The sequence below is a fragment of the Siniperca chuatsi genome, linkage group LG8 (assembly GCF_020085105.1).
Source record: "Siniperca chuatsi isolate FFG_IHB_CAS linkage group LG8, ASM2008510v1, whole genome shotgun sequence".
Lineage (NCBI taxonomy): Eukaryota > Metazoa > Chordata > Actinopteri > Centrarchiformes > Sinipercidae > Siniperca > Siniperca chuatsi.
This window is the reverse complement of record NC_058049.1, coordinates 31,485,271-31,503,347: the sequence shown is the minus strand read 5'-3', so window position 1 is coordinate 31,503,347 and position 18,077 is coordinate 31,485,271. Positions and strand designations below refer to the sequence as shown.

Sequence of the window (18,077 nt, the reverse complement as noted above, 5' to 3'; positions counted from 1 at the left end):
TTTTTGACTGTTAATGTCTGTCACAGTGTGACTACAAAGCGCTCACTCAGCTCAGAATGTTTGGAGGCTGTTTGTGGAGCGCAGCTGACGGAGAGGTTGAGTGGACTATAAAAATAAAGAGGCAGAGAAACTGAACCTGGGGCAGATTGTGCCCCAGGTAGCTGTCATTCCTATTATTACTAATTAATTAATATTAACACTACAATTACTATTCTACTATTTAAAAAATAAATAATAATTCTACGTGGTATTTGCATTGTGCGCCCCCCCCCTCAAAACCTAACATGGTAGCAGCGGATGGCCGCCCACCATTGAGTCTGGTTCTGTCCAAGGTTTCTGCCTCTTAAAGGAAGTTTTTCCTTGCCACTGTGGCCAAATGTTTGCTCATGGTGGGATTTGTTGGGTCTCTGTAATTAATATTATAAAGAGTCCGGTCTAGACCTGCTCTATAGGAAAAGTGCAATGAGATAACTTCTGTTATGAATTGGTTGTATATAAATAAAACTGAATTGAATTGAATTGAATTGTGGAGGACTTCGTGGCTCACAGAATGATTTTCAGACAGGTGAGTACAAAGACAAACTCACTGATGGATATACCTTCTTTTACTTTAATAAAATAGTCTAGTACTCTTTCTATCCCTGACTATACTGTAGTATTGTACAATACTACCACTGTATTATTATACTTTATTATACTATACACTGTAACATGCTGTACAATACTATACTATTTTTTTCATTAGTTTGTATTTTCTTTAGATATTTTGAGATATCTATATCAATTTATTGTTACCAATTACCAATTCCTCATAAAGTTTTATAGCTTTTCACTGTTTTTAGCTTTGTGATTGACAGTGTTTTTTCTTCTCTTATTGTGTGTGTATTTGTTGACCTGGGTGGCAAGCTGCTGCTTACAATTGCCCTTGCAGTTTTAAACAAAGTTGTATTGAATTGAATTAAATGTACTATACTATACAATTACTGAATCACTGTAGTTTGGCTGTTTTTCCTTCACAGTACATTTAGTATGTGTTGTGAAAGGTGGATCAGCAGTAGGTGGTGCCCACGGACTGGCTAATACCTTCCTGTTAAACACCTGCAGGAGGCAGCAGGTGAAAAAAAAACTGTGCAGTGTAGTCTATGTGCAACTGTAGTGCACTTACGGACTCTAAAGTCCATCTGGAAAAGCGGGTGGACATTGAACAGCATATGGCTGATATATGTCCTCAAACTAATCAGCAATTATAAATAAATGCACCTCTAAGATCAACATTCAATCACCCAAGCACGACACTTGACCTCCTCTGTATGTTTCCTGTTTAGGAAACTGGGAGGAAGTTACATTCTACAATGGAAATCTAATACTTGGTGAATATTTTATTGGCCGATTACAGTATTTTTTATTCTCTGTATAAAATCTACTACTTTTAGGCAAATAAGGAAATTAATGATTTTGTATTGCCCCAACAGACGGTTGTTTCTGTGTTCTGCTGTCTGATAAACCTTCAAACTTGTGGATTTATTGCTCAAACTGGACTATCTGGATTGTGCTATGATTTTCTCACCTGTACCTGAAGCAACGTGCCCACACCAATGTAGTCCCCACCCTCATGCTGCATTCAGGCAACATTGGCAGAATAGGAAGAACAGACTGTTACCCCCACTGCCAGCCTTAGTCAGATTATTTAAATCAGCCTAAACTAGCTTTTGTTGTGCTACATATTTATAGTGGTTCGTTAACAAGTGAAACCAGATACAAAACAGTGCAGGCCTAGGCCTATGAGTATAAATGGGCCTTTACATCATTATGTTGTTATTATGTTAATAAAACAAACCACCAGTGGATGATTTTTTTTTTTTTTTGGGGGGGGTCTCCTTTAAGAGAAACGTATCATAAAGTTTGAGAGAGAGAGAGATTTGTATTATTATTATCTTATCTTACTTATCTGTATATATTTTAATGGCACATTTCTTCTCTTTATGTTTATGTTTTTATTTCACAAATGCTTTGGCAATGTTAACGTCTGTTTTTCCATGTCAATAAAGCTCCATTGAATTGAGAGAGCAAAAACCCAATAAAAGATAAAGAAAAATGAACTAAACAGCACAACATCTGGCTGCTGAAAAATGTCGAAAATGGGCAGCTTCTGAAACATGACGCAGCCTATTCAAACGTCAGTAGTAAATACCACCTGTGGGTGCATTCAAGGGCTCTGGGGTCGAACACGACAAAAACACGGACCATGTACAAATAATCACAGGGTCTCCAGAAGCTTTGGTGGTTGCTTCGTTTATATTTGACATTAAAATTCTGACGCGAAAAGATGCACAGGTGCACAAAAGTGCAATACAAAATACACTCGTGTTTTAGCATAAATTAGCATCCTATTAACAAACACTGGTTGCATAATAAATCACTTTTTAACTTTGCAGTTGTTGACTGGGTACATTGCGGGCATCACAGAGAAACCCCTTCTTATCCCGTCACCATTTCTTATCACCTTGTTGCGGCGTTCATATATGTCATGAGTCTAGATTCTACTTTTTCCGATAGTACCTGAAGTGGTCATGAGATATCTAACCTTAGCTAATCGCCTCCAACGGAAACCAGCTGAGAGAAAGGGTAGAGAAGACAAGATGGCGGAGTGAGTGGGTTGCGCTTTGTACAGACGGTTGCGACCCTTGAAGTTTGCCGAAAACGCTCTTAAAGGACTGAAAAGATTGAAAAAGCAACAATACTATCGGACGTGTAATTAAAAAGGCAGTTTCTGCCCCTCAGCACGGAGGAGGTCCGGACATCTTTTTCCGCGGCGGTCCTTGAGACAGCTTTAGCTTGATGCTAACGTTAGCTAACGTTAGATATCACTAACTTAGCTGCTACTTCGAGGTAGCTGGGTGGTTGTTGAAGGCCGTAAGCTTTTTCGGATTTAGTTTTGGATGTATATACTGACACGGTATCCCGTGAGGAGATTTCATTTTAACACAGATCCATTGTAGCCGGTAGCATATGAATAAAGCGAATAACGCCAGGAGAAATCTATTTTCCAACTTGCTTGTTACGTTAGTTGTCGATAATATTGTTTGGAGTAACAGCTAGCCCATAATTACCCTCATCAACACCAAGTGGATATACAGGACTCTGTGTGTTCTGCTGACAACCGGGCTAGACTGCCACACACAATTGAATCGGGCGGAGATTGTCATTTGGTGGATATTATGGCGAGCAGCAGTGGCTCCAAAGCCGAATTTATAGTCGGTGGAAAATACAAGCTTGTCAGAAAAATTGGATCGGGATCTTTCGGTGACATATATCTGGCCATCAACATCACAAATGGAGAGGTAATTTACTGCATCAACGTCTGACGTTACATTTGTCTGTTCTTGTAGGAAAGTTGGTAGCGAACACAACGGTGGCTGAGCCAAAAGTATTTGAGGCAGATTGCAACATAGCTTTGTAAGTTAGCAAGTCTAACTTGTCGCCATCAAGCTGTAACATTGATGCGGCTACAGCGGCTACACAGCGCATTAATTGGCATTATTCAGTTTACAGCGTGTGCCAAGATGTTTGTCGTAACTGTAACTGGCGCAGTGACAACAGAGCTGTTAATATGAATGTTATCTTTTGTGTGTGACATTTTCAGGAGGTAGCTGTAAAATTGGAATCACAGAAAGCCAGACATCCACAGTTGTTATACGAAAGCAAGCTGTACAAAATCCTACAAGGTGGTGTCGGGATTCCACACATCAGGTAAGGGGAATTGGTTTTTACATCGTGCTGTCGTTACCGACAATAAAGTGACACACTTTTGTTACGTTTCATTGTCTATATTGGTGTGGTAAAGCTTGCTTTCGGGGAAAAGACACCTAATGTTAAAGTGGCAGCAACCTTGTTGGTATTAGGCCTGCTAATCTGCCTAACGTTACTTAGTCTATTCTAGTAACGATATATTTTCCGCGAACGCTTAAAAACCCCGGCGCGTTTTCACTAAACATCTTACGTTGTTTTGTGTCAGTCCTGTTTAGACCCCAGATGTGCACTTTTATCGTGAAAAACAGCTGTTAGGTCTGAGGAAAAGCAGCTATGTGGTTGGAAATGGCCGCTCCTCTTTTGTTGTTAGCTCCCAACATGTCCTCCTCTACCCTGTTAGAAAATGGCGGCGGAGCACAGAAGCGAAAACAACAATCAGAGCCCCACGGTAGAAGCGTGTTTTCAGCGCGAGATTTCAGCCCCTGCCTTACCCTGTAACGGGTCACACAATATGTTTTGTTGTATTCAAGTAACTGTTAAGAGTGGGGTGTAGCCCAAAGGAGCAAATGGTACCGTTGGAGAGACACAAGCTGTGCCCCACTTCCACTATGTGTACTACAGCTATAGAACATACACTATGTACTAGTATTTATGGTGTGCTGTTTTACCTTTATGTTTATATTATGAATTGGCATGTAAAATTGATCAGTCACTGGAAAACAGTAGCTGACACATGTGCCTGTGGCAGTTATTTATTTGTTTATTTATTGGATAAAATGAGACGGTTGTGTGCGTGCAGCCATTGAGGAAGACAGTACTACTGGGCACTAGATGTACCAAAGTGGAAATACAGTCATAAGTGATGAGAAGTCATTTGCGGTCAATGCAAGTTAATTTAGCAAAAAACAAATTGAATGTTAATATTTATTGTTTGATCATGGTAGCAGGATTGTTTGGTACACCCAAGGTTTTTTGTGAGTGAGATACAACAAAAGCTTAAGCCACTGTGTGTGCTTACCTCTTAATAATTTTGACAGTTACAGACAAAAGCGGTGGAGAAATATTATAGATTTCCTTTCCTGTATTTTTCACTGTTTATTTGGTCCACCAGTCCCACTGAAAAATCACTATAAGCTGCTGTTCCACCAAAAGTACCAGGAACCAGGATAAGGCAAATTACACCCATCACACAGCTGCATAACTCTATTGTTTTAACTTAAACACATCGCGTGCAATTCAGCATAAAGACCTTTTGCTTATTTTAACCTGTGCACTCTCACCTGTTTTAAATACTGAGCTTACCAGTGTATATTGGTGAAATTGAGAGCCACTACTTTCTCAGAGTGTTGTAATATTAGAATATGATAGCACAAGCATAAGCATTACGTTTCTTTTTACATATACAGTAGTATATACTTGTTTTCAGATACAAGAACAGCCACTTTACACACATTTACTTCCACAACTATTTATTAATCTGCAGAAATATAAATGTGCGAAATACAGCGTTTGTGCGCTTCAGCAGGAGGCATGGGACGAGGGCTACCGGTGGTCGCAGGAGTAAACACACTGGTCTACAAAAAATGTCCCTTAATTTAGACCCTGGGCACTGCGGTGAAAACACACTGAGTTCCTCCAAAGGTTCCTAGTCCCTGGGGAAACGCAGCTTATCATTTCTTTATTATTCTCTTTTTAATGTGTTTGTTTCATTCTCTTGTCTGCCACATAAAATTATATGTGAAATTCATTAGTGTTGAATATTTTGTTAAGGTGAAATAGAATGCATGTTATAATTCCAACAGTTGTGCAGATTTTACTCAGCATCAGTCAGTATTATCATGGTTCAACTTGTATCGGATTAATTAGCTCACAGATTTATTTAACATATTCTGTAGAATAAATCTACTTGTACCTTATCGTTAATACCATTTTAGGGAAGGTCAAGGACTGGCATGATGTATGGGTCATCATTAACAGCGGTGCATACTTTTTTTTATTTATTTTTTTTTTTTTTAAGTAAAAAGGGTCATTTTGGCCTCTGTTGCACTTCTCGTGGAAAATATCATGTTACCCATTAGGGTTGGGCGATGTCTACCAAATTGGCACATGACGATGTCCACAGAGAAACATCGGGATGGACAATGACATGGTTGTGTGTGTGTTTGGGGGGGGTCATTTGAGCCCATTCACATCCCATCCTCACCTGGTCTTTCTTTACTTTTCCTCCCTATGTTATAAGAGCAGCGTGGCTTCTTTGAGGAGCAGTGCGTAGTGAGTGTGTGTGTGGGCGGGCGAGCGAGAGAGTGATGGTGACTGCACTCAGAGCAGACAGGTGTTGGCGATCGGAGCAGAGGGAAAGGTTAGCAGTGGAGTGGCAGTAAATGTACAGCGTAGGTTACAGTTTGCCCATGAATAAACGCTGCAGCTCCTCAGTACCCAAGACGTTCCCGTGTCTTGCCTCCCAGCTGCTGGGTAAAAGTGAAGGTGGTTAGCATCAACTTCAGCCCTGGAGGAAAACAGTCTTCCCTGTGCTTCCCGACCACGGTCTGAAAGCTGCAGCAGGAACACTATGCTTAAAGAGTAGCTAAACCCCAAACACTTTTTTTCAGCTGAAAACCAATGTATATGGGTATTTAGTAGTGTTGTTGATGGATAAATCATGATGGTAGAGGGCTCAGTGGCTGTCAGTCATTGGCGATGGACGATGGCATCGTTCATCGGCCCAATCCTATTGCCCATTGACTTTGTGTTACTTTCTAAAAGACATACAACCCTTATCTGTCTGCTATCTTGTTCATAATTTGTCTGAAAGATGGAAACTCTACCTGTGTACTTACTGCATACCCCCAATTAAAACTTGATCTCAGCCTGTTTAGCAAGTGTAGAGGCATTCTCAACAGCTTCTTACAATTACTGTTTGTCTACAGTCCCCTGAAATAGTACAACTCTGAGTAACTTCTGCAACAGCAGAGAAGAGGAACTGTCTAATTGACTGCTGTAGGGTTGGAACGTAAACGTTGGTCATGATGGCACATGGTTAAAGTAGTGCTGTGCATCATGGCCTGATTTACTAGAAATTCTTGTCCCCTCAGTCACTCTGAGCGACAGTGTGAATTGTCTATATTCTACTAGTCAGCTGTTAATGTTAACAGCATTGAATCAGAGGATTAGAATTTTTTTTGACATTAACAGGGAAAAAAAGAGTGCAAATTAAGGGTGCACATTTTAATGTTTTGAGATGAAATGTCAGCCATGTTAATGATCAATAGCAGATTATTAAGAATTTACTAAGCACACCATGCATATTCTTCCAATATACTTGTACATGTTAAAAGGGCTGCCAGAGAAAGAGGCAGAACATACCATCATTTGCATGGTGTAGATTTTCTTTCCCTGTTCTATATCTGGCTAACATGTGCGGCCATATTCACTATACAGTACAGCTGGCACATGAATGAATGGACACAATGACTGTGGAGCCACTAAGGCATGATGACTTGGTTGAAACCTGAACTCTGAACACACACATCTTTACAAATTACACCAGCTGCGTAAGGTAACCCCTGTCATGGATATAATCACACGTGGGTTGGATGCCACTCCCACTGTGGAGTCCTAGAACTGGCAACTTAAAATAATTTTTGTAGGCTCCAGGAAGTGAGTTGTAATAATGGGTTGTCAAACTAGCATCAGTATGACTAATGGGAGGCAGTGTTAATTACAATAACTCGTTTGAAGCTTCTGCTTGAAATTTGGTGAGCACATTGGCCTACACAACACATTTTGACCTGATCTGACCTGTGTTTAAACACTGCCATATGTACTACTGTTGTTTTTATTATGCTGGATAGAAAATGGGGACCTTTTTATTCCTGACCTTTTAACCAAATATCCCTTCATAGGACAGTGAATATCAGCTGAGGCTGAGAAAACCAGCCAATGTTGGTGGTTGTTTTGGTCCACTTTTCCTGCAGGTTTTGAAGCAAAGGTTTTCCACCTTTACTGTAATGCAAGCAGGGACTGTTCATTGAATATTTGTTCTGGTAATACTGGCTTCATGTTGCCGCAAAGTCTTGTTAGAGCCTGTCCAACCTGCTGGTCCTGCTGCCCCTCCTCCACTTGTACTATAACCTGGCTTACCTTTTTATACAGTCACCACCTATCATAGTTTCTGTCTTTTCCCCATTCTTGCTCTGTTGTTTCACACTGACTCAAGCCTTTTGGTGCAGTTGAAGAAAGCAGGCTTAATGGTGAATTAGAATTTTATGAAGTTGAAAGAACTCTGGTCCTTTTTCATGGTGTAATGCACCTTTTTAAAACAGTGTTAGCGAAGTGTGCAAGTATGACTGAGCTTCCCATTCCCCACACATCACCAGTATTTTAGATTTAAGATATTTACCATGTTTGAGAAAGGAAAAGCTTTGCGTTTCAGCTTTTGTCTCTGTTTGGTAATTGCATAATGATGGGTTATGTACAAGTAATTGAATTGGAGCACATGTTGATTAGTATTGTGCAATTTGCCAGCTAATAAAACTTTTTCTAATCTGGGAAATTGGACTGTCTTTGATGTTAAAGGAACTGTACTTGTATAGCGCCTTTCGAGACTTTCCGACTACTCAAAGCGCTTAACACTACATATCACATTCACCCCATTCATGCACTGATGGCAGGTGCCAACTGCTCATCAGTACAAATAAACTAATCCGTCACACACACCAAAAGCACAGCCCTCGGGAGCAATTTGGGGTTCAATGTCTTGCCCAAGGACACCTTGACATGTGGGCCGGGGGAAGCCAGGATCAAACCGCCGACCTTCCGATTGGTTGACAACCCGCTCTACCACCAAGCCACATCTGCCCTGTCACAGAGTCTCAATTCTCTTAATAAATGTTTAGCTAATGTGAAAACTACAATATAAGGTACGTTGACCCATTGAGATAGACTACCAACATGGGTTTGACCTGTGTCAGTGTCTTCCTGAATAGCTTGTGACATTTCTCAGGCTTGATAGATTTTAGGGATTACAGTTAAACGGGGGGGGAAAAATTATGGCCAAATCACTGGTAATAGCTAGTCTCGCACTGACAGTGATGTCGATAGGTTTTCAATTTAGTGAGTCCCCGCGACCCACAGGTGGTCATTTGAGTTTTGTTTTTGTTTTTTTGACAAATTGTAGTGTTAAACTCGTGGTTATAATTTATGGCTATTCATGTATGTTGAAAATGTATCTGAAAATGAAACATGTCTATAAATACACTGCAGACGCACAGCAGCTGACAAAGAGCAAGTTATATTATACAGAGAAATATTAGCTTTTTCTGGGTGAACAAATGCTGAAAAGGGAAGCTAAAGGGCACCGGGAATTCTGAGCTTTCAAGTTTCATCAGGAGTCAAACACCATCAAGCACATCATGTTAAATTAGGAAAGTAGTTTAAAAACACGCATACAAAGGGCAATCATTTATTTATTGTATGTATAAAAATATACATACCGTATGTATATTTTTTAAAGTTTAACAGAAGCTCCCTGCACGTTACGGGGAAAGTATTACACCAGACTCCCTTTAAGAAATGACGCACTAACAATTCCTTACGTGTCCGCTAAAACACAAGATAAAAGGCGTCATATGTCGACAGTCCTCTTGTCAATTTGGCATCAATAAAGAAACTGTATTTCCATACAAACTTCACATTTCAGATTTTGTCACCTCAACTTGCTACCAGCCTCCGTTGTTTAACTGCGCTATTTTAGTGGGAGACGTGAGACCGCGGAAATGAGAGGCAAACGTTTCAAAAATGTATGATTGCTCACTAAAATACATGCTGGTTGGTGGATCAGATACACGCTGAATTAAACACGGCTCATAACACTGTTATTTCACCATCTATCGTGTGTGACTGGTGAAACGGTATTTGAGGAGTTTTTTTCAGCCATTACCAAAGTAACTACCCGGTTTGCTGCTTTCCATTTGGTGCTGGAGACATACAGTACATGTTCAGACAGTAAGTTTTCTTTCTCAGTGAGGTTTCTTTGTTTATTTCTACAATTTCAACACAGATTTGTTGTTCACAATGTAGCATTATCAGCGGAAAAATAGGGTGCGTGCCCTGGACACGTCAGCAGTGACTGTAATGGCCAACAATGGCACACATGCAAGCAAAAAGGTTTTAAAAGGAAAGTTACTGGTTTTTATTTCCATTTGACTTACATCTATGAAGCAGCACAGCAATCTGAGTCAGCAGAAGATTGTAATTATCTGTTAAATAAACACACATATGTTGCTATTGAAATACCAAACCATTGGGGCTGCACAACACAGTGCATGGTTTAATTTGTCATCTTGTTTAATGTAGTGATTTTTGAAATGTTGAAATTTGCTAAATTTCTTGTTTGCAACATAAGTTGGTACTGCTCTGTACTATGTTTTGCTTTGAGGCTAGCTGATATCCTTTTAGTTTGCCAGCCTCTCAGCTGAAGTATTTCCACACAGAGCCAAGGCTCTGCAGCAGCTACCAGCAAGCTAGCTTACAGTCTGCAAAGAAGCATAGTGAATGTGTGGAGGTGGGGCCACAGCTCCACTGATGGAGTGGGGTGTGTGTGTGTGTGTGTACATAGCTCATTGTCAAAAGATAAAGGAAGTATGGCAGCATATGTGATTTATGAATAGAATCAATAGAAATGAGCATTAATATAGCTAACATCTTTTATTAACAGAATTTAATCACTGCACACTCTCAGCCATCCCACTCTTTTTAACAATTTGTTACCTGTCCCACCAGAGACAATTGACTTGTTTTGACATTAAGATCAGCTATGTCTCCCATGCACTACCACCTTCTGGGGCAGTCTGATCACAACATGTGCTTTTGAGGGCACTATTGCTCCTGATGAGGCTAACTTGTTTTTCGCCAGATACAATGACAGGGATGCAAACTTGTCACCTTTCTTTGAAAATCGGCATTTTAAATCCAAAATATCTGCAAGGACAGAGTCACAGGGAGTTAAATGAGAACCATGCCTTCTGAGTGGTCCAAAAAAAAGCTCCTGTCTTCTGTGCTTGGTATGTGCAACGTACCTGAGAAGAGTGAAGACTGAAGAGGGCCATCTCTGGGAGATCAGTTTCTGACTGCTCGCATGCCGTAAGAATCTCTTACAGCAGCGTTACGATAACCTTAATTGTCTTATATCTGAATCAGAAATACTTTATTGAACCCCCGAGGGGAAACTTTGGTTACAGCTGCAACCTGTCACATCAATCCACACAGGAATAAAAGTACTAATAAAATAGAAATATTAATAATTATTTCTAGTAAGAAATAAGAGATGTGCAAATCAAAATTTAATACACTATAATACAGCTAAGATAAATTAAGTACAAAAGTGGATTAACAGGTTAAGTATAGTACGGTATAATAATGCAATGTAATAATATAAGTAAGAAGTAATAGTGCAATAATGAGTACTTTCAAGTTAAGTGCAGATTAACCAGATTAGACGGTGGATATTGCACAGCAGTAATAAGTATTAATAAATATCAATAAATTAAACTGAAAACAGAGTATATTGCACAGCAGTATTAAACAGAGAATATTGCACAAAATTTTAAGTATTGCAGTGATGTTAATGATCCAATGTCCAGTTTAATGACTTAGGGTTATATAGACTGACACTTAAAGAGGAGTGTCTAAGGAGTTAAAGACTTTGATGGCCACAGGCAGGAATGATAGCCCAGTCCAGTTTATTGTCCATGTGTACTCCCAGGTACTTGCAGTCCTCCACAATGTCCACACTGACCCCCTGGATGGAAACCGGGGTCGCTGGTGCCTTGGCCCTTCGTAGATCCACAACCAGCTCCTTAGACTTTGTCGCATTGAGCTGCAGATGGTTCTGCTCACACCATGAGACAAAGCTCCCCACCACAGCCCTGTACTCGGTCTCATCACCACCGCTGATATATCCCACCACAGCAGAGTCCTCAGAAAGCTTCTGAAGGTGGCAGGACTCTGTGTGGTGGCTGAAGTCTGTGGTGTAGATGGTGAAGAGGAAGGGAGAGAGGACAGTCCCCTGAGGGGCCCCAGTGTTGCTGACCACGCTGTCCGACACACAGTGCTGCAGGCGCACGTGCTGTGGTCTGCCAGTCAGGTAGTCCACAATCCAGGACACGAGGGGGGCATCCACCTGCATCGCTGCCAGCTTCTCACCCGGCAGGGCTGAACGGATGGTGTTGAAAGCACTGGAGAAGTCAAAAAACATGATCCTCACCGTGCTTGCCGGCTTGTCCAGGTGGGTGTGGATGCGGTTAAGCAGGAAGATAATGGCGTCCTCAACTCCCAGCCGGGGCTGGTAGGCGAACTGAAGGGGGTCCAGAAGGGGTCTGACCATGGGCCGCAGCTGTTCCAGCACTAGTCTCTCCAGGGTCTTCATTATGTGGGAAGTCAGTGCCACCGGTCTGTAGTCCTTGGAGCCACTGGGACGCGGCGTCTCTGGCACAGGAACGAGGCAAGATGTCTTCCACAGAACAGGGACCCTCTGAAGACTCAGGCTCAGGTTGAAGACATGCTGAAGGACATCCACATAGCTGGGGGGCACAGGCTTTTAGAACCCCAGGGCAAACACCATCGGGGCCTGCAGCCTTGTTATATGCTGATATATGACAAGCTTGAGACCGTTAATTAGCCTGATATGGTTGAGTTGTTTAGATTTAGTGAACACTAGCCATCACAATTTGGATGTAACGTTATTTGCCATACCACAGAGGAACCCCAACAACACATTCCCCCATTACGATCACTGTTGACCAGGTTTGTCGTCTTTCAGGACATAAGACCGATCGCCCTGACTTAACATGTTATGAAATGTTTGGAGAAGGTTATATTAGAACCGCTTAATATGCCCAACCAAGTCCACCCATTCCAAGATCCCATGCAGTTTGATTATAGAAAGATTTGGCATTGATGATGCACTGCTTTACTTGTTACATACTATTAAAGTCATTCAAAAGTAGCTGGTAGTTCTGTTCAAGTGCAATTAATACAGTACAAGCCCAATTCCTGACTTTTTTTTTTTTTTTTTTTTTAAACTTCTGAATTTTAAACTCCATAGCTCCACAATAGCTTGGACTTTAGAGTGAACAACAAAGTCTCTGGTGTCATTTTTATTAAAACACAAGCTGCTCGGAGAACAGTTTTGCCACCTTTTTTTATTCACCCTTTCCACAGCTGATTGTAGGCATAGCCAGGCATCATGTCAAAAAATGTTAACAGATGTTGAAATGTTGAAGCTAGTTACAAAGTTGCGAAAAAGAAAAGAGGGGCCGTCAGCAATTCTCATCAATAATCGGCAGGTCAAAATTGTTTCATCATGCAAATATATCATATTGATATGGAATTCAATAAAGTCCTTTGATAGAAAACCTTTAAAAGCTTATGAGTTTTATGGCGAGTGACTTGTTTTATGCTGTTGTATGTTGTGGTAATAGCATTACTGCCAATGATAGGAACAGGATAAAGAAGTTTATTGAAAAGGCTAGTTCTATAATTGGGTTGAGTCCTGATTCATTGGAGACGGTTTTGGAGGAAAGAACCAGAAGGAGAGTTCAGACCAGACTTTAGTTTGAAGGTCATCCCCTGTTTGTTGTTTTTTAGTAGTCTTAAAAAGTATGTTGAGTGACCACATCACATTTATTGCCTGTATTATTGGTCCTGTTTTAAGGTGCATCACTTACGGTCAGCTTTTTATGTATTTGATGTTTGTTAATACAATCAATTAAAACATCTTGGTTTTTCCCCCCCCTTTTTTTTTTTCGGTGGCTAGGCAGACTCCTGAGCTCCACTAATGTCCTCTTGGAATACGTTAGTCTGGGTGTTGGTGTTAGTATTACTGTGACATTATGTCTTTCATATGTTGTCTGCTATGAGCTGTCTGACTCATGTACCTTTTTGTCATTGTGCATGGGCGACCAAACTAGGCTCCCCTCTGTGGATTAATAGTTTTCTATCTATCGATAAAACAATACCTTTTGACAACACAGATCCCTTTTTATAAATGCGTGTTAACCCTTTCATAAGAAAGCCGACCAGTATCGGATCTGTGTTCAACCCAATGAGTCGGATCAGACAATATACTATGATTGATTCAGATCAGCCACGGACCCACCCTCATTATATCACTATTGTGTCACCAGGTGGTATGGCCAAGAGAAGGACTACAATGTCCTAGTCATGGACCTGCTTGGACCCAGTCTGGAGGACCTGTTCAACTTCTGCTCTCGCCGTTTCACCATGAAGACGGTCCTTATGCTGGCAGACCAGGTAGCGTACACTTACACACCCACCTCCTATGCAATCTTCTGAAGCAGTGAAGGTGCCTGAGGAACATAGTTAAATGCAAGTAGTGGGGCCTTGCCGCCTCTCAGCAGGAAGGTCCTGGTTCCAAGCTGCTAGCTTTTGTCTATCTGTGTGGCGTATGCGTGATCTCTGGTTGGGTTTCCAGTGGACACTCCAGTTCCCTCCCACAGTCCGAAGACATGCAGGTCTGCTGAATAGGCTTTTTTCAGCAGACATTTTGACTTGTCATAGCAGGAAAGCACAGGTGTAACTAATAACATTAATAAGGGCTGTGTTGACCGTGATGTTGTGCATGCTGCTTCGTTGTCTTGGTTTACTGGGATATTTCTATTAATTAATTAAACCTGTGTTTTCCCTGTTATAACACATCAAAGTGTCCTCTGTGGAAAAAGGTCCGTTGGTGACTCTCATCCCAGGACAGGATAAGCCGTTTGCAACTTGAATTGATGGAATCACTTTCATTAAAATGTAAACACATTTACTACGTCATGCAGAGAATTGGGAGGATGGTAAATAACTTGGTGAAATATTTAACCATGACCTTTTTTTCATCTTCAGATGATCAGCAGAATTGAATATGTACACACAAAGAACTTCATCCACAGAGATATCAAACCAGACAACTTTCTTATGGGCATCGGCCGTCACTGTAACAAGGTAAGACCTGATACTGACAGTATGGATTATTGAAGGTCTATATAGAGCTGTTGGTAGACAGCTGTATGTCATGGTAGCCATGTTAACTCGACAGTTCTGATCCCTAGCTGAGCTACAAATTTAGCTTTAGAAATGGTGATCTCTCCATGGTGATGTCATATCTATACTTAATACTTCTAAAAGTCAATTTTATTTATATAGCCCAATATCACAAATCACAATTTGCCTCAGGGAGTTTTACAATCTGTACAGGATCCGACACCCTCTGTCCTTAGACCCTCAATTCGGATAAGGATAAACTCCCCAAAAACCCCTTTTAAGGGGAAAAATGTTCGAAAGCTCAGGAAGAGCAACAGAGGAGGGATCAGTCTCCCAGCACGGGCAGACAGGAAATAGATGTCATGTGTACAGAATAGATTCACAATGGAAGGGGGGGCATACACAGCTTGGCAGCTTTTAGGACACAGAAACATAACCAGCAGAGGGTTGGAGAAATGCAGTCGATATCAAAATCAGGTACAAGGCCTGAAGTATGGAAGAATAGTTACTAATTGAAAGTTGAAGCAAAAAGAGGAGATTTCAGCCTAGATTTAAAGGTCTCAACAGAGTCGGACTGTCTAATGTCAGCAGGGAGGTTATTCCAGAGGAAGGGGGCACGATAGGAAAAGGCCCTGCAGCCATCTGACTTTTGTCGTTTGACGTTTAACTCTGGGGACAGACAGGAGTCCTGTATTCTGAGAGCCCTTTTACAGTTTAATAAGCCATCAGAAGCACCTTAAAGTCTGATCTGACATGGATAGGGAGCCAATGACGGGAAGCTAAGATTGGTGTGAGATGATCAAATTTTCTAGTTTTAGTTAAGATTCTAGCTGCGGCATTCTGAACCATTTGAAGCCTTTTTAGTACTAGCACACGGCAGGCCTGACAACAAACGTTACAGTAATCAAGTCTGGATGAAACAAAGGCGTCAGTTAGGATCTCTGCATCAGCCGAGGACAGAAAAGATCCCATTTTAGAAGAACATTTTCATGGCTATGACTTGACCCACCATCACTGCCGTTTCAGAAAAACCTTGTAATTGGCACTTGGTCCATGGCATGTTTTTGTAAGCCTGCAAACACTATCAAATGTCGTACTTTTATCACTTTGACTGACAGCACATTGCTTAGTCTCGACACAGCAACAACCAATAATGGTTATTACCCTATATGAAAAATAATCTAAAAAGGAGAGAGGACATAACTAGTACAGTTAGTGGAGGAGTTCTGAAAAATTTAAAGTGGCACCTGCACCAGGGATAACTCCAGGCTGAGGACTCCGTGCCAAGATAAGCTAGGCGTATAACGTTAAGCCAAGCTTTTAAATGTATATTGTTAAAATGATTCCTAACAATGTTATTGCTCACAATGCCAGTATGCCATACAGCATTTACATGACATAAATAAAACAAAAATAACTAACTTTGTTAGAAATCATTTTAAACAGTACAACTTTAAAACCTTGGCTTATGCGCCTGGCTGACTTTGGCTTTCCGTGGGACCTGAAATAAATACACCAGTATTAATATATTTCATCACACTTATGTTTCATTGTCAGTTCATTAATTAACTGATCTACTTCTTTACTTGTCTATTCTATTAAGTCTCTGATACCCCAAAGGCACTCTGAATATACAATATCAAAATCCTATCACATTTTTAAATGGGGTTTTTAGAACAGGTGTTTTGCAGATTGAACTTTCTAATACTGATGGCCCAGTTTTTGCTTGGAATTACAAGGTTCTATCTACTTAGGCAGGAAAAAATTAAGGATTTTCTTGAATAAAGACAGTTTACTCTTACTTTTGTTTTAATACACAAAATTAATGTATTAATTACTGAATGGAGTTATGATATAAGATTTTTTAACAGGCAACAATTCAGTAACATGCTTTATTTTAGAAACTAAAACATTTAGTCAAATCAGAGATTTCCACTGTAAGTTAAACTGACAACACAATTCATAAAGTTTCACTAACAATGGAATTCACAATAATGCAATAAATTAGGTTTCGCTGTCAATGTCTGTGATGCTTTCTCATTATTTTAGGCTACATTCTTTTTTGTTTGCTGCTGTCCGTCTGTCTGCTGTCCTTTTTTCCAGTGAACTTCTGGTCTCTTTCTGCTCCCAAATTTGCCTTCACTTTTTAGTGTGCACAAGCTAGTGTTATGACTGTCAGAGCCTGAGCTTTGAATGTAATCTCTGTCATCAGTTAATGTCTGCGGAAATACACAAGTTAGTGGCTAAACCTACACAAACCCAGTTAGGAGCATAAACTTAGTAAAATGTTGAGCAACTAGCAGCAAAAAACAGACAGTTCAACATATTAAACCTCCGGCCATGATTGCTGTGATCTCTAAGTGTTGACAGTAACTTTAAGTTACTAATAATAGCAATAATTCCTGCTCACAAACATGAACACGAGCTGTGTAATTAACATTAACAAGCTGTCTTCCTTGAACGATAGCTAATGTTAAAAATCAGCTTTTCACTGAGTTTAAACAAGATAAAAGATGACTCTCCACTTAGTTGGTATCTGTAACGGCGTTTTTAATAAAATCATGAGTTGCGAGGTTTCAAAACGTCAAATTTCACACATTGCATGTTTTCACAGAATATTGGTAGACTGAGGAGAATCAATGTAAATAAAGTGTCCTCTTAGTCTATTTTAACATGCAGCTGTCAAAGTGTTAAGATGTTTGTAGTGAAGGAAGGTGGCCCCTGTTGTCTCGTAGCATCTCAAAAATATGAACTCTGTTCAAATGCTATGACTTTATATATGTTACACTTGAAGCCCCTTTTGAGACCCAACGACAGCTTCCCTTTATACATCATATCTAGTATAGGCTAACATACAGCTTTCGTGGTATTAGCTGTTTTTCCCCCACAAGTTAAGGATAATGATGAAACGAGATAGAAATACATGTTGAGTGTTACCCATACTCCTGATTTTCATGGCACAGACACAAATGGTCTTTTTTGAAATCCAAAGCCGGCTCAGACTTAGAATTTAGAAGCTAGACAGCAGTTCCCTAGCGTCAATTATTGTTCATTTTGCACCTCTTCGTGTTTTTTTTTGGGGGGGGGTAGCTTTGAAAAGGTCATTTAAACTAGTATTTGAGTGATACTGCAGTCAACTGAGACAATATTTTGTGTAGTTTTGAGTGAATGGACCCTTTAAGCCTGTCCACACTTAAGCCGATCAAGTGATCAAATTAAGACTCTAGTTATGTAAACAAATTTTCCTGAAGTTATAGAACCGACCCTTCATTATAAAGATCATT

At 40.4% G+C, this 18,077-nt stretch overlaps 1 protein-coding gene across 5 annotated transcripts in view; it reads left to right on the top strand.

The window, feature by feature from the left end:
• Positions 1-2,604: 2,604 nt before the first annotated feature.
• The window catches only part of csnk1a1 (casein kinase 1, alpha 1), a 34,897-nt gene continuing 19,424 nt past the window's right edge, over positions 2,605-18,077 (top strand). For all 5 annotated transcript variants that reach the window (XM_044204430.1, XM_044204429.1, XM_044204428.1 and 2 more), the window contains exons 1-4: positions 2,605-3,341; positions 3,644-3,750; positions 13,935-14,061; positions 14,656-14,754. In XM_044204430.1, the coding sequence (XP_044060365.1) occupies positions 3,219-3,341; positions 3,644-3,750; positions 13,935-14,061; positions 14,656-14,754 (456 nt within the window). In that variant the 5' untranslated portion in view covers positions 2,605-3,218. The remainder of the gene's footprint in view (positions 3,342-3,643; positions 3,751-13,934; positions 14,062-14,655; positions 14,755-18,077) is intronic.